This window comes from Lactuca saligna, chromosome 7 (genome assembly GCF_052625555.1).
Source record: "Lactuca saligna cultivar CGN05327 chromosome 7, ASM5262555v1, whole genome shotgun sequence".
Lineage (NCBI taxonomy): Eukaryota > Viridiplantae > Streptophyta > Magnoliopsida > Asterales > Asteraceae > Lactuca > Lactuca saligna.
This window is the reverse complement of record NC_136423.1, coordinates 65,306,009-65,321,322: the sequence shown is the minus strand read 5'-3', so window position 1 is coordinate 65,321,322 and position 15,314 is coordinate 65,306,009. Positions and strand designations below refer to the sequence as shown.

At 33.5% G+C, this 15,314-nt stretch overlaps 1 protein-coding gene across 3 annotated transcripts; it reads left to right on the top strand.

Annotated features, from left to right (window-relative positions):
- The first annotated feature begins 9,892 nt into the window (after positions 1-9,892).
- LOC145004309 (adagio protein 1-like) lies at positions 9,893-14,322 on the top strand. Of its 3 annotated transcripts, none has more exons than XR_013662345.1 (3): positions 9,893-10,392; positions 12,027-13,725; positions 13,960-14,322. XR_013662345.1 is itself a non-coding variant. In XM_078963198.1 (2 exons), the coding sequence occupies exons 1-2, from the start codon at positions 10,169-10,171 to the stop codon at positions 13,633-13,635; spliced, it is 1,833 nt and encodes a 610-aa protein (XP_078819324.1). In that variant the 5' UTR covers positions 9,893-10,168; the 3' UTR covers positions 13,636-13,943. The 3 variants fall into 3 exon arrangements, 1 of the variants encoding a protein (XP_078819324.1); XR_013662346.1 differs by having other exon boundaries at positions 13,894-14,322; XM_078963198.1 differs by lacking the exon at positions 13,960-14,322 and having other exon boundaries at positions 12,027-13,943.
- Positions 14,323-15,314: the final 992 nt, after the last annotated feature.

Sequence of the window (15,314 nt, the reverse complement as noted above, 5' to 3'; positions counted from 1 at the left end):
GATTATGTGATGTTCCAATTGAGTTAATTATGCATGTGAGTCCTATGAGTTCTCATTTTGAACGCATAAAAGGCAAGGCACCTTAATCAATGAAAGGTACATTGATAGGAAAAGGTGAGCTGCTTAACTACTTGGAAGACGTGGTGGGCAGCTGTGCTACCATAAGGCAAGAAATCAAGATTAAGAAAGTTCGGTCCATATGAGTTTGAATTTGTCATAAACTTTTTTTTTTAACAAATTCACATGGATAGGAACATATACACCATTAAAATCTAAGTGTCATAAGATTTCCTCCTTCATGAAAATGATTGTGAAGAAATGCTTTCACTAAGAAAGATTTTAAGAAGATAGTGATTGTAAAGTTGCATTCTCAAATTCAATTATGGTTATGGTATCCCTTTCCATGATTTGAATTGTGAGGTTTGGCAATTAGTCTTAATAGTTTAGACACACGTATGAACTATCTAAAGCAAAGGTGTATAAGCTTAAGAGGCCTTGATAAAAGATTATCAAAGCATTAAGTATTAGAAACATGGACTTAAGAAATTCAATAGGTATTGTTTTCTGAAAGTTAAGATGTTTATGAATACATGTCGAAGCTAGTGGGAGCATAAGTGTTATGTTTTATAATAATCATCATAATAGTGGGAGCATAAATGTTAAGATTGTATGATTATTAAGGCACGTATTGCAAGTTGGCAATATTAATTATAGAAAACAAGAGTTATACATTGCAAAGTCATAAGGGTTGTAAAGTTGTTTTGTTATAATTAAGGGAGAGAATATTATGCTTCATGATAGTGGGAGCATAAATGTTAAGTTGTTTTGTTATAATTAAGGGAGAGAATATTATGAATATTATGCTTCATTTCAAATCATAATTAAATTGTAAAGTCTTTAAGACAATATATCAAGGGTAAATATCATCTTAAGCCAACCAACTATTGAGTTTTGGTTTAAAAGGTCCCTAATTTATTTTTTTAGTAGTTCTGGTCATTAAACTTATATGTGACCTGTTAATTATACAAAGAATCTATTTTTTATCTGGTTTTACCGGTTACATCCCCATATCCCGAAGGTATCAGTGGGGAAATTGTTGGATTAGTGTCTAAGTCCATAACTATTTTGGTATGTACTTGACGCGATGGTGCATGGTCCTTTTGGGTTGCCTTCACCAAAGCAACTTGATTGGAGAAATAAATAAAGAGAGAGAGGTTATTATGATTTATTAATATGTTATAAGAATAATATATTAAATGAGAAATCATATTTTTTTAATTAATATTGGTCAATAATTAATTAGGAATTAATTTTGTGATCAAGTGTAATTAATTAAACTAGAGGGGCTGATTTGTAATTTTGTGATAGTTACAAAATAAGGTAAGGATTATCTTAAATATAGGGTGAACGAATTTAAGGAGATAATGCCTTAGAATTCGACTAGGATAAGGGTTTCTAAGACTTAACTTATGGTTACTTGGTGGGCAAGCAACTAGATAAGGATAAGGACTAAAACCCAAATCTTTACACCTATATAAACCCCCTAAGACTCATGATTTCGTCTAAGCCTTCCCAAGAAGTCCTAAGGACGAATTCCTACCTCTCTCCTCTCTCTTTATACCTTCTCCACTTGCTCTTGGTGTTTGTAAGCCATTAGAGGAGTGACACTTGTGACTCTAAGCCTTCCAAAGTCAATACAAGCAAATTTGGGATTGTTATTGCTACATAACAATCAAGGTAATGTCTTAAACCCATTCTTATGTTAATATGATTACTTAAATGCTAGAATTAGGGTTTATAGTCTTGGATTCAAAGCATGTACAATAGAGAAACCTAGATCCAATCATTAGGGTTTGTATGAGCACATAGGATGTCTTATGACTAAAACCCATCAGAAATTTCATCCGGTTTTTTTAGAATGGTAGAGCTTGTTTAGGAGAAGTTATATATCGTTATACAACATTAGAACAATTGTCACTCGAGTGTTTTCTAGATTGTCTCGATCTTTCATCTGAACGCGTCGCTCTAGAAATCGCCAATCACATGGAGGCGTTGATCTACATGTGACATAAAAGGATTCAATTGAGGCCATTACCTCATCAAAATAGATCACCAGTGAAAGCTTTGTGGTACATGGTGGATGATTTAATGAGGATGACACAATAGAGATTCATTAGCTAAAAGTATCTTACTTTTGATTGAAACATCGTTTTTCGAGTCTAACTCAAACCTCATTAGACATCAACAAGATTCAACACCAAAATGTACTTCAAATTTCAAAAAACCTAATTTTATTCTTCCAAAACCTCAAAAGAAACCCGATTATAGATGATTTTTGAGATAAACATTCAACGTTGGGAAATCGATCTTCGAGAGCTACTCTAAGGTTCTGTAAAGTCTCACATTCAATCGAAGATGGTGGTGTTTGGCAGGTTGTGGTTCATTTTGGAGATTCGGATTGAGCAGGTGGTTGTCGAAGGAAGCTTGAATGTTGGCATAAGATGGATGGATGGTATTTTCGTTAAGGGGTTTTTTAACAGGTGGTTGTGATGTATGGAAGTAGATGGTGAAGCTTGTGGTCAAAGGTAGATGACATGTGGTATCATACAACATCAAATCAAAATTGAGAATAAAGCAAGGAAAGTTTCAACAACTAATTTCAATCACGAAAACAATAACTTAAATGTTTAACGATTTTTTTAAAGGTTTACAATAAAAGGGAGCATTGATTTGTGCTTGTAACTGGTAAAACCGGATGAAAAATAGAATGTTGGTACTAACATATAAGTTTAATGACTTAAACTACTAAAAAATACATTAAAGACCTTTTAAACCAAAACCCAATAGTTGGTTAGGTTACTATGACATTTACCCATATATCTAATAAAGATCTCTGAAAATAACAACTTTAAATTTGCACATAGTAACTTTTCTATATTTACATTTTCTACCTTCAAATATTTTTAGTCTAGCAGTTTTAATACCTCAAGATAAATTATTGGTATTTGTAAGTTTCAACTTTTATCCCTTATTCTTATATATATTAAAGTTTGAAAATCCTTAGGAATAGTGAACATCCTGATTTTTTTGGCAAAACTGGTCCTTTGGCTATAGGTGGGGTTGCAAATCTGTGTCATTTTTTTATGGGTCATATTTTGCCATTTTGTATATTCTTGGTGGGTATGTGTTCTTCTGTGATTGGTTGGATTTAAAAAAAATTGTTTCTTTGCTTGCGTATTATCAGTGTGTGGATTGTCTTGGGTACGTGTTGTATTGATGTGTCACCGCAGCCTGGACCAATCGTATTTGGATTTGTGTGCTTCTTCTTCACCACCGATCCAGACTGACCCAATTTCTACTTGCTCTAGGTATGTTTCCTTGCTTGCGTTCTGACCTCCATTGCCTTTTCTCACTTCCAGCATCCTTGCTATCTGCCGGCTTCCACATTTCTTCTTCGATTTAATCTGTCGTAATCTCTAGTGACATCGCCTTTACCACAGACTCCGTCGGTTGGTTGGTACTAACATATATATGGTTTTCGGATTCCTTTCTGTTCATTTAATCAATGATTTTTTTTCACGTTTTCATTTCATAGTAGAGAGCACCAATGACTGCAGTCTTTGGATTACTGGACATTTCTTTCTGATGAATGCCTTCTCTTTTCAATTTTGTTGAAGTTAGAGTTTATGACAATGCAACAATCGACGATGATGGCTACATCCTGATGAATTTATCAATCTAAGCCTTATTCTCTTTTTTTGTTTTCGATTATGGAATCCACAGTCGATTCACTGAAATCGATCATCAACACCCACAATATCATTCAGGTCAGTAGAAATCAATCTGTTTTCCAGGCATATAGCTTTTTAAGAGTTGAATATGGGGTTTATACTTATGTAGTGTTGATGTTACATTTATTTTTCTTTTCATCGATTGATGTTCTTTTTCTTTCATTTTCCCCAATGTTGATATGTTTTGCTTGAGATTCGAACAAAAGGTTATTATTTTTAGATAAAATCATGGGATTTGAGTACAAATTACAGCTCATACATGTTTGGATGTGGCCTTGAATTTAATTTTTTATATTATACTATATACACGACTTCATCTCTTTCTTCTGATGAAGAACTACTCCTGAATATTTTATGTAATATACTCACTCATCTTCTCTTAACTATTTTCTATCTTTTTTGTTTTTCATTATAGTATTCAACAAGAGTGTCAATTTCCAATTTAAAATTGTTTCCTAATTATACACTATCTCTTGCCGATCGTGTAGCCTCCGCAAACCCACCGACACTCCATCATCATCTACTTCTTCCGGACTGGGTTTCGTCTGAACTATAGTGGCTCAAAGAGCTTATAATATGAACCTAATTCAAATAACTAAATTCGGAAAACCCTGAAAAGGGAGAAGGCTTATTAACTGTAACCGGTGACTTGACTCCATTTTTAGGTATATTTGTTTGTCTTAATAATTCTTTACTGTTTAGGTCTTTATAAAATTATAATTATGAAGTTAGGACTTTGTTTGTGAAATAAATTTGTTATTTTGGTATGGATAATTCATTATTGAATATTTATTTCCATTGCTTTATGTGATAACTTATCGATTTGATCGACTTCAATTCATTCAATCACAAGTTTCAGTCAGCTCAATTAGGAGTTAAAGTGTGGTTTACATGAGGAGATACTTCTATCCTTTAACTAGCTTCCAAATTGGGTATGAACTTTTTCTTTACCATATCAAATGCACTTGATTTAGAAATGTTCAGTTTGGAATTGTGATTTATGTTTGGTTAATCAGGCCTCTTTTAAAACTAATTAACTTTGTGTGTTGAACCATTCGTTTTCTGATAATCTTCTTGATCTAGATAGATTAGTACGGATGATCTCAGGTGAGTTATATTTTTATAGATTTTAGGTTTGTTAAAGATTTGTTTTATTTTTTTAATGTATTTTTCTTTTCATGTTATATAATTATGAGGTGATGGAATTTATCTGAGGAAAAGATGACTTCTTCATATGACTTTTCAACCAAATGCAATTAAGTTACACGAACAATAGGTTATTGAAAGGTATTAACATTATATATTTTTTTTTGCACATGGAATAAAAAGAAATTAGTCATTTTAACTTGGGTTTCGGTTTTTCAGGATTTTCTTTTTTATTTTCGGTATTTGCTTATTTTTATCTTGCTTAATGGTTGTTTCATTTCACAAATAATAACAATGTACTTACATTTTTTTACAGCTTGCTGAGATCATAACAATGTAACTACAATTTTTTAACAATAATAGCAATTTGTTTGTATAATTTTTACAATAATAACAAAGTGCTTATATTTTTTCTATTGACTGAGCGGAAGCTTCACGTAATTCTTAATTTTATTAGTGATATAAATAATTGGCAAATCCTCAAATAACACCTTATAAGCAAAAAAGCTTAAAAAAGATATATAAATAATTATTTTTTATTTGTTCGTTTATGATGAATTTGGGAAAGACTCTAATTGTTTAATGACTTCATTCTATTGAAAAAGATGTTTGTTTTTTTCTAACAAGGTGGAAAGTTTCTGGTTTTAGATGGCATGGTGAATTTTTCTTTTTTACAATTTCTACTTTGGAATTTTATTTAAGAATAGAACCTTTATGCTTTTTTTTCTAAGTTTTACATTTATATTCATCCAAGAAGTACAGAGACCACCAATGGATGATGATGATGATACTAGATATTAAAATCCAGTTTGTGTTTCTGCCAGCATTTTATTTATTTGAGTTTGGGAGTTTGTAATTGTATTGATTGTTATGTTTAAATTAAATCTGTTTTCTACTAGTTTGGTCTTTCGAGAACAATTCAATATTTTGAGAAACATCTACTAAGACCACAATTTCCATTTCCAGGTGGGTGGATGGATTGGGGAATGTGCATGGTAGAGTTCAACCACCAAATGCTAGCAACAGGGCTCTTCTAATCGGTTCTCATTTGGTGAGTAATCACATTAATACTTATTAATAACAAGATTTTAACGTTTTAGGGAAAATTACACATTATCAGCATTTTACCTCAAAAGCCATTATGAGTTTTTTATTTGCACCATTATTGAGCTAAAAAAGCAGCTACCATGTTCAATTTCATAGTTGGACATTTTTCAATGAGTTGGCATTTGACATGGCAAGTGAAATGGCCACATATGTGTGTAAAAGTGTCAAAAACTGTTGTTTTTATGTGTCCATAAGTATAACACATGCTTATGTGGATATTAGATGTCACATCATAAAAAAATGTTCATGTAAGCAAATCAAACTTGCTAATCGGGTTTTGTAGGTTACTAACGGTTGAAATGAAAAAGAAATATATACCAATGGCTTTTATACAAATAATTTTTCCATGTATTTTTTTTTTAGGTTTAAGGTTGATGATGTAATGGTTTTTTGTGTAGTTTTCCCTTTCTATCTTAAGTATTTCTGTTCCTAAGTGGTGGAGCTCTTTTTTCCTCTCTCAACAAGATACTATTGTTGATACTGGTATGTGTTGAAGAGTTTGTAAGCCTCAGTTTTTCAATTTTTCGCTAATATTATGAACAAAATTTTCATTTTTTTTTTGTTTTGTTTGTTATAATTTAGATGATCAAGAGCCATGGACGTTGATGGGATTTTATGGTTCTCCTATGGTGTATGCACATACTAATTTGGTTATAAATGAGTCTCTAGACAATAGATGGAATGTTGTAAGTGTATTTTTTATAATCAGTTGATTTAGAAATTACTTTAACAAAAAATATACTGATGATTATAATTATTTTTGTTTAAATCTAAGCTTGCATTTTTTTTTTTGCAAGAATGTATTTGGATACATATGACTGAAATATCATTTTTTTATGAAATTGTAATGTCATATTTTATTAGTGCAACCCAACATAGACCTAAGAATTACTGCATCAACCATTGGAGTATATGTTGAACAGATATGACCATTATATACTTTAATCTATATTCTAGCAATGTATGTTTAGTTATTTGCATTTTATATCATCCTACTTTCACTTTTCTCTCTTAAAGCATTCTACTTTCGAGTTTTTAAAGCTTTGTATAGACAAATAGTCTATGAAGATAGACCGAACAAAAAATCTCACATCTAACCCCGCAAAGCAGGGTCACTCACCTAGTTATATTTTAAAGTAACGTTTTTCATCATTATATAATTTTTTTTTCTAGTTTTCATTTGTATTAATATTACTTTTGTTATTATAACTTCTTAATTAATTATATTTTGTGGTATTAACCAAAGAAGATACACTTTCAGATCTTAGTTTTTGCCGTTTTATCCATACATAAACATGTTTATACTTTTATGTGCGCTTAATAAAGGGATCTCTGCTACAACGCCTGTACGATTTCACTCACATAATTATTGTTTATTTGCTTTAATAATTTCAATCCAAAAAAGACTTAAGTCCAGATTAAGATATACATTTTATAGAATATAATATAAGATGTGGAATATGCATTTTCATTAGGGTTAATGTCATAAAAACCCTCAAGTTTTCACAGTTTTGTCAGTTTTGCCAAAAGTTGAGATTTATGTCTGTTTTTACCATAATATTTTCGAAAAAATGTTCGGTTTTACCCTTTTTACCAATGATAACAAGTTTTCCACGTTACCATTATATTAAATTCGTAAAAGAACCCTTAAGTTTACCCTTTTTTGCGTTTTACCTTTAAGTTTATAATTTTTTTTTACACTTTTACCCTAAGTGTTTTTTTTTCATAATATACGTATTCATGCAGAAAATCGTATTTATATACAAAAAATGTTTAATTAAATATTGTATTTATATTTTTTTAATGTTATATATATATATATATATATATATATATATATAATATGTTTTTTTTTGTGTGTGTATGTGTTTGCAAAGTTATACCATTTAAAAAGATAAATAATATTTTTAGAATTATGAATACGTGTTTTATAGATATAATTTTTAGAATTATAAATACATATTTTTACATTTTTATATATAAATCTGTATATATACTTCTAAAAATATATTTATACTTAAAAAAAACATATATCAAAATACATATTTACACTTCTAAAATATATGTATATACTTATATAAACATGTTTATGATGCAACAAGTTTGTTTATTGATATGCATATTTTTAAATGCATAAAAATATGTCTTTATAGTTCTAAAAACATATTAATTTGTGTTTTTTTACATGTTAAACGGTTTATCTAAGAAAAAACCCATATATATATATATATATATATATATATATATATATATATATATATATATATATATATATATATAGGGTAAATTGAATATACCTAATAACTTTATATAAGCTTAGGTACCTAACCTCATCAAACTATGTTCTTAAACTTCATCCCTAAACTTAATTTACTTCAAAAAAAATTTGGAAATTCATCATTATATTTCTCCTACATCCTTTCATTTGTAGCGGTAGGATATGAAGCCCATTAAGTGGTATTCGATAGAAACACGTGAGATAAAAGAAAGATATTGTTGAAAGTCCAAAGATTTTGGAAGTAATCAAGTTATGGGGTTGAAGTTTAAGAACCTTAGGCAATTACAATGTAAATATGATACAAATCGATGTAGCATTATAGAGTTAGGTATCTAAGTTTATATAAGATTGTTAGGTATATTCACTTTACCCATATATATATATATATATATATATATATATATATATATATATATATATATATATATATATATATATATATATATATATATATATGAAGAAATAACATTAAAAAAATGTTAATACAATATTTAATTAATTTTTTTTCATATATAACTATAATTTTTCTGCATGAATGCATATAATATGAAAAAAAAACAAAGGGTAAAAGTGTAAAAAAAAATATAAACTTAAGGGTAAAAACCTAAAAAACTATAAACTTAAGGTTTTTTTGCGAAGCTAATATAATGGTAACCTGTTATCACCGGTAAAAGGGTAAAACCGAATATTTTTTTGGAAAATGTTAAGGTAAAAACAGACATAAAATTAAACTTTGGGCAAAACCGATAAAACACTGAAAACTTGAAGGTTTTTATGACATTAGCCATTTTCAATTTTTCATTAAGATAGCAAATTTGTTTATGTTAATAAAAAATCTCATATTTACATTTTCTACCATAATATTTTTTTTATTAAATAGTTTTTATCCTTCAATTTATTCATATTTTTAAGTTACGATTTTGATACCTTATTATATTTTAAACATTTTTAGTCTTTTACATAATTGTTTTTATAGTTTTCATTTTTATTAATATTATATTTATTTAAACGTTATAAAATTTTACGGTATTTATTGTGGTATTAAATCATAAAATTAATACATTCAAGATACACTTTCAAATATTTATTTTTGTCTATCTCCTCCATACATAAGTATTTGGTTCGAAATCTTATTTTATACTTTTACGTTCCATTTTACGAATAACTCATTTGTAATGTGAACCAGAAAAATATACAAATAAAGTTACGATTTAAACACACTTAAATGTTTAAACTACGTTGAAAGTTATCTCAAAATTTCTCCCACATAATTTTATCCATGTCGCAGTGTGTTTTTCGACATATCAGATTTCCGCAGAATTGGACGGATGGTCCAAACCCTAGTTTAACTGATTTTGCAGACAATTTCTAAATAATTAAATAGACGATTTCTGAATAATTAAATAATAATAATAATAATAATAATAATTTCGGTCGAACTAAGTTTTTTTTTTTTTTTGATGAGTTAACCTATTTTATACTATATTTTTTCCTTTCTCATAATAAAAAAGGGAAAAAAAAAAAAATTAAGAAGAGGGAAACGTGTGAAGTGAGTGTAAGCTAACTCCGTAGCTTGGCTTCGCTTCGATATGTAGGTAAGTCGGTGTAGGAGCTCATTTGCCAAACGTCTTCAACACCACTCGTTCACAATACCACAAACCCCAAAATTTTCATCCGGAAAACCGAAAACCCTAATTCGCTGGACTTTCATCTCGATTTTACACGGATTCGGTTATTTTTCTTCTTCACTCGACTATCCATCCGTCCTTATTCTCTTTCTGCTGTTCAATTTGAGGCTTTTCTGATGGGGTGAAGCGTTTGTTTCTTAATATCTGTCTTGCTATTTATGGAGTGGGATAGTAGCAGTTCTGATCTGAGCGGAGACGAGGAAGGATTTTTATTGAATGATGGAGGTCCGCTGCCTTTCCCCGTCGACAGCCTGCTTCAACCGGCACCGTGTGGGTTCGTTGTTACGGATGCGTTGGAGCCTGACAGTCCCATTATTTACGTGAATTCAGTTTTCGAGATCATAACTGGGTATCGTGCTGAAGAAGTCCTCGGTCGTAATTGGTGAGTTCTTTCATAGATAATATCTTGTGAATTGCCTTTGTTTTCGTGATGCTGATTACGTAATTGTTGAGGGTTAATGTGTTTTGGGTCTTTTTGCGTAAGGAATCAATGGAATTAAAGTTCTTTCTTGCTCTAGTTACCATTATTCAGTCTCGTTTAAATTAATTAGTAGGGATTTTGATCTTAATTGGATAATTGATGTTTTTACCAAAATATGCTCTAACTAGTTTTGAAACATGTGGGAATATGTTCTCTGCACCAAAAGCCATGCTTGTTCTCTGCACCGAAAGCTATGCTTGTTGATAAATAGGAAGCTTTATATCGAATTTAACCATCTATGAAGATCTTCAAAGCGTCATTACTTGTATTTAGATCTAGTAGAGTATACTTCTGTACAGAACCTAACTAGGATTGTTCTTAGTTTTGCATTTGGAATCAGCAAGCTTTTGCTTGCTTATGTTTAGGGGATTTAGGACTCTAGTTATACACTTGTGATCTTTATGGATGGTTAAAAAAATGTTGTTTGTTGCTTTAATTGTTACTATAGTTGATAAGGTCTCTTTTGGTGGTTTACTTTGGCATAATATATATACAACATTAAGCTAACATTCTTTATTGTCTGCTGCTGTTGGCATGCACAATTATTTTTTTCAAGGGAGTGAAGAAATGAATTGCTTTACCTCATTACCCCACTCTTAGAATAGGATATGAACAATAGTTGGATTCTATTTTTGCCATATGAAGATTCTGTGCCAACTTCACCTTATACTAAATCGTCAATGCACCAGATGCAGCAAACGTTTTTCCAATCCCCTATATTAGCAACATGGGAAAAGGTTTGTTATGATCTTTTTAATACGAGTAACTTAGGAGTTGGGAGTTAGTTTCTAGGTTATTTTGGTCTAGTACATGACCTTGTGTCTGCTTCCTCACAAATAGTGTCACAAATTTCATTAATCCTCAACAGATTAACAACTGTTACTTAGGCTAGCTTTGCTCATTAAAGATAGGTGTTTGTAACCTGATTATCTGGTCTTCCTTGGTCATACTCATACTAATGGGCATGTTCTTCATTAAGCCATCAAAGAAATGGCTTTGAGTTTTGACTATATATCTACAAGTTTTCTCTATGATTTGGTTTTGGAGCATCCTCCAACATCATGTGCTTGTAGCATTATGGACCAGCAACTTGATCATAGTAATCTGGAGACTTTTAAAGTCTAGTTTAGATACCGATCTCTTAGTTCTTAGATGATATTTATAGATTTTGGGGTCTGTTTGTTAAACTTTATGTATCAGTGTTGTTTGGGTAAAGAGATCCGTATGAATGCAGGCTCTGTCCAAAATAAGTGATAATAAAGCTTTTCTGTTTATTAAGTGTGTGAAATGAGTATTTTTTGGAGGTGGAGATACATGATACAACACGGGGTATTTTGGGAAATTATGAGTTTAATTGGGAAAACAAACCCTAATGACTTACCACAAATAAGGTTCTGTTTGTATGAATAAGTCACAAAAAACAGCTCTATATGGATTAATGGTATTTTGTTACTTTTCTTGAACTGCTACATTGCTTAAAATAGGGGCACAGTTGTCTTTTTGACCTCTAATTTGTGCATTTGTTTTGTTTGCAGCCGATTCTTGCAATGCAGAGGTCCATATGCAAAAAGAAGGCATCCACTGGTGGACTCAACTGTAGTTTCAGAAATCAGAAGATGTCTGGATGATGGAATCGAATTCAAAGGAGAACTCTTAAATTTCAGAAAAGATGGCACCCCATTAATGAACAGATTACGCATGACCCCAATATACGGTGATGATGAGGTCATCACCCACATCATCGGTATCCAATTCTTCACAGAAGTCGACCTCGACCTGGGCCCACTCCAAGGCTCCACCACAAAAGGTACCATCAAACCATCCGACGGCTTTCGGTCCAGTCTTTTCTCATGCCGGTTAACCCCAGACCAGACCCGCGGGTCGACCCGTGGACTCTGTGGGATCCTACAGTTAAGTGACGAAGTCATTTCTTTAAAGATTCTCTCTCGGTTGACCCCGAGAGATATTGCTTCCGTGGGGTCCGTTTGCAGGAGGTTTTATGAGGTTGCGAAAAACGAGGATTTATGGAGAATGGTGTGTCAGAATGCGTGGGGTAGTGAGACAACTAGGGTTCTAGAAACTGTCCCTGGGGCTAAGAGGTTGGGGTGGGGTCGGTTGGCTCGGGAGTTGACCACCCTCGAGGCGGCTGCATGGCGGAAGGTGACAGTTGGCGGGGCGGTGGAACCCTCCCGGTGCAACTTCAGCGCGTGTGCTGTCGGAAACCGGGTGGTTCTTTTCGGGGGCGAGGGTGTCAATATGCAACCGATGAATGACACTTTTGTCCTCGACTTAAACTCTAGTAAACCCGAGTGGCAACACGTGAAAGTCGGCTCACCGCCACCTGGGCGGTGGGGCCACACGCTCTCGTGTGTGAACGGGTCGAATTTGGTGGTGTTCGGGGGGTGTGGGACCCAAGGGTTGCTGAATGATGTTTTCGTGTTGGATTTGGACGCGAAGCATCCTACGTGGCGGGAGATTTCAGGGCTGGCTCCTCCGCTTCCGAGATCATGGCATAGCTCCTGCACCCTCGATGGGACGAAACTGATTGTTTCGGGTGGATGTGCGGATTCTGGTGTGCTTTTAAGCGATACTTTTTTGCTCGACTTGTCAATGGAGAAACCGGTTTGGAGAGAGATTCCAGTGACGTGGACCCCACCTTCTCGTTTAGGTCACACTCTATCGGTGTATGGTGGCCGGAAAATCTTGATGTTTGGTGGTCTTGCGAAAAGTGGGCCCCTCCGGTTTCGTTCGAGTGATGTGTTTACTATGGATTTGAGTGAAGACGAGCCGTGTTGGAGGTCGGTGACCGGAAGCGGAATGCCCGGTGCCGGAAACCCGGGCGGCATAGCGCCGCCTCCCCGGTTGGATCATGTGGCGGTTAGTCTGCCCGGTGGGCGGATTCTTGTGTTTGGGGGGTCGGTGGCGGGGCTTCATTCGGCTTCACAGCTTTATATTCTGGACCCCACAGAGGAGAAGCCGACATGGCGGATATTGAACGTGCCCGGGCGGCCGCCCAGATTTGCGTGGGGGCATAGTACGTGTGTGGTGGGGGGGACGCGGGCAATTGTTCTTGGTGGGCAGACGGGTGAGGAATGGATGCTTAGTGAGCTTCATGAGCTGTCATTAGCAAGTTCGGTTATTTGAAAAAAAAATTGTATAAACCGATTTGAAAGGTGGTTTTCCGGTCAGCACGTGTGGTTTTCCGGTCAAGTTTCGGTAGTATTCCAAGTAAAGGTACGATTTTTGTCAGATTTGGTCGCAAAGTCCCAAGTTTTTTTTTTTTTGGTAAGAAGTTATTGACAGATTGGGTAGGGTATTATAATAATATTATATAATATATATATATATAATATACGTAGGTTTGTTTTGATGATGTTTGTTGATGTAATGATGTTGTTTAAGGTTCTATGTTTGGGACCAAACCCAAGGAGGAGAAAACTAAAGTGTTAAAATGGTGCTTGTATATAGGAAATGACAAATTTGCCCTTGACTCTCTCTCTCTCTCTCTCTCACTGTATTAAGCTTTACTGTGCTCACCCAGCAAACGTGGACCGGATTATTCAGCGTGTTGTTTGACCATGGATGAGGACTTACTTATGGGTAAGTTTTTGGCAGGTTTTTTACGGGTTTGATTTAACAATTATATATATGCATTGCCTATGTATATGCATATATGTATATATTTGATGGTGGTTTTGTGCATCTTTGGTTGTTATGACTTGTAGTATTTTGGATGTTGGTATGCTTTAGACTTTAGAGGAATGAATGATTTGGATTCTTTGGTACATTTGTTTTTTTTTGTCAAGTATTTGATGCAATTAGTTATGTAAAGTGCAAATGCAATGCTTCCATGGATGGGATAAATTTTAATTTTTAGGCGGATGGGCCGTATTTAATGTAGTAAAAATGATCATTGTGCAATAAAATGAAACCACAAGAATAAGCAATGTGATAATGAGGGTATTTATGTTTTTTACGTAGAGAATTGAGTTATTGTCACAGTTAGTTTTTTTTTGGGTATTTTAGAAAAATATAAGTCTAAATCAGAGTTTATAGCCAAACTCAGTACAGCTATGTATGAATCTAGTGAAGTATTGGGGATAAAGGTGACCATTGTTATTACAAATACAATTTACTCACTAACCATAAACGTTGGTTGTCCATTGAAATCTGTTTTTTAAGCTTGTGGTTCAAAATTATTTAATTTGTCTGGTTTTGATCCCAACACACTTAGTGGTATGTCATTAAGTGTGATGTGTCATCTGTAATTAAGAGACCATGGGTCTCATCTGTAAAGCACGACTGGTAACGGAAAGAAGATGATTTGTTCTGGTTCTTCGTCGTCTTCAGATCCTCTTCTTTAATTTCATCATCATCAACTTCATTTCACACAAACACCTCATCAGAAACCCTAATTTCATCATCATCGTCATCATGTTATTCTTCTTCATCGTCATCATGTTCTTGTTTTTCGTCGTCTTCTTCATCGTCATCATGTTCTTGTTCTTCGTCGTCTTCAGATCCCCTTCTTCTTCTCGATTCGATCCTCGCAACACCACCTCATCTTTTCTTCGTATCATCGACAGCGAACAGATCCGACAGAGTTGCTCTATCGCAACCCTAATTTAATCAGCTGTTGCTGGCTTGCTCCGTCGCAGCCCCGAAAACTAAATCGGCGGAGGAGTAAGGGAGGAGAGGCGAGAAGGTGGTGTTGGGCAAGGGTTTGATGGGAGTGTAGATGGCCAGAAACAGGGATGCCAATCTTGGGTTAATTTGAGAGAGAGAGAGAGAGAGAGAGAGAGAGAGAGAGAGAGAGAGAGAAT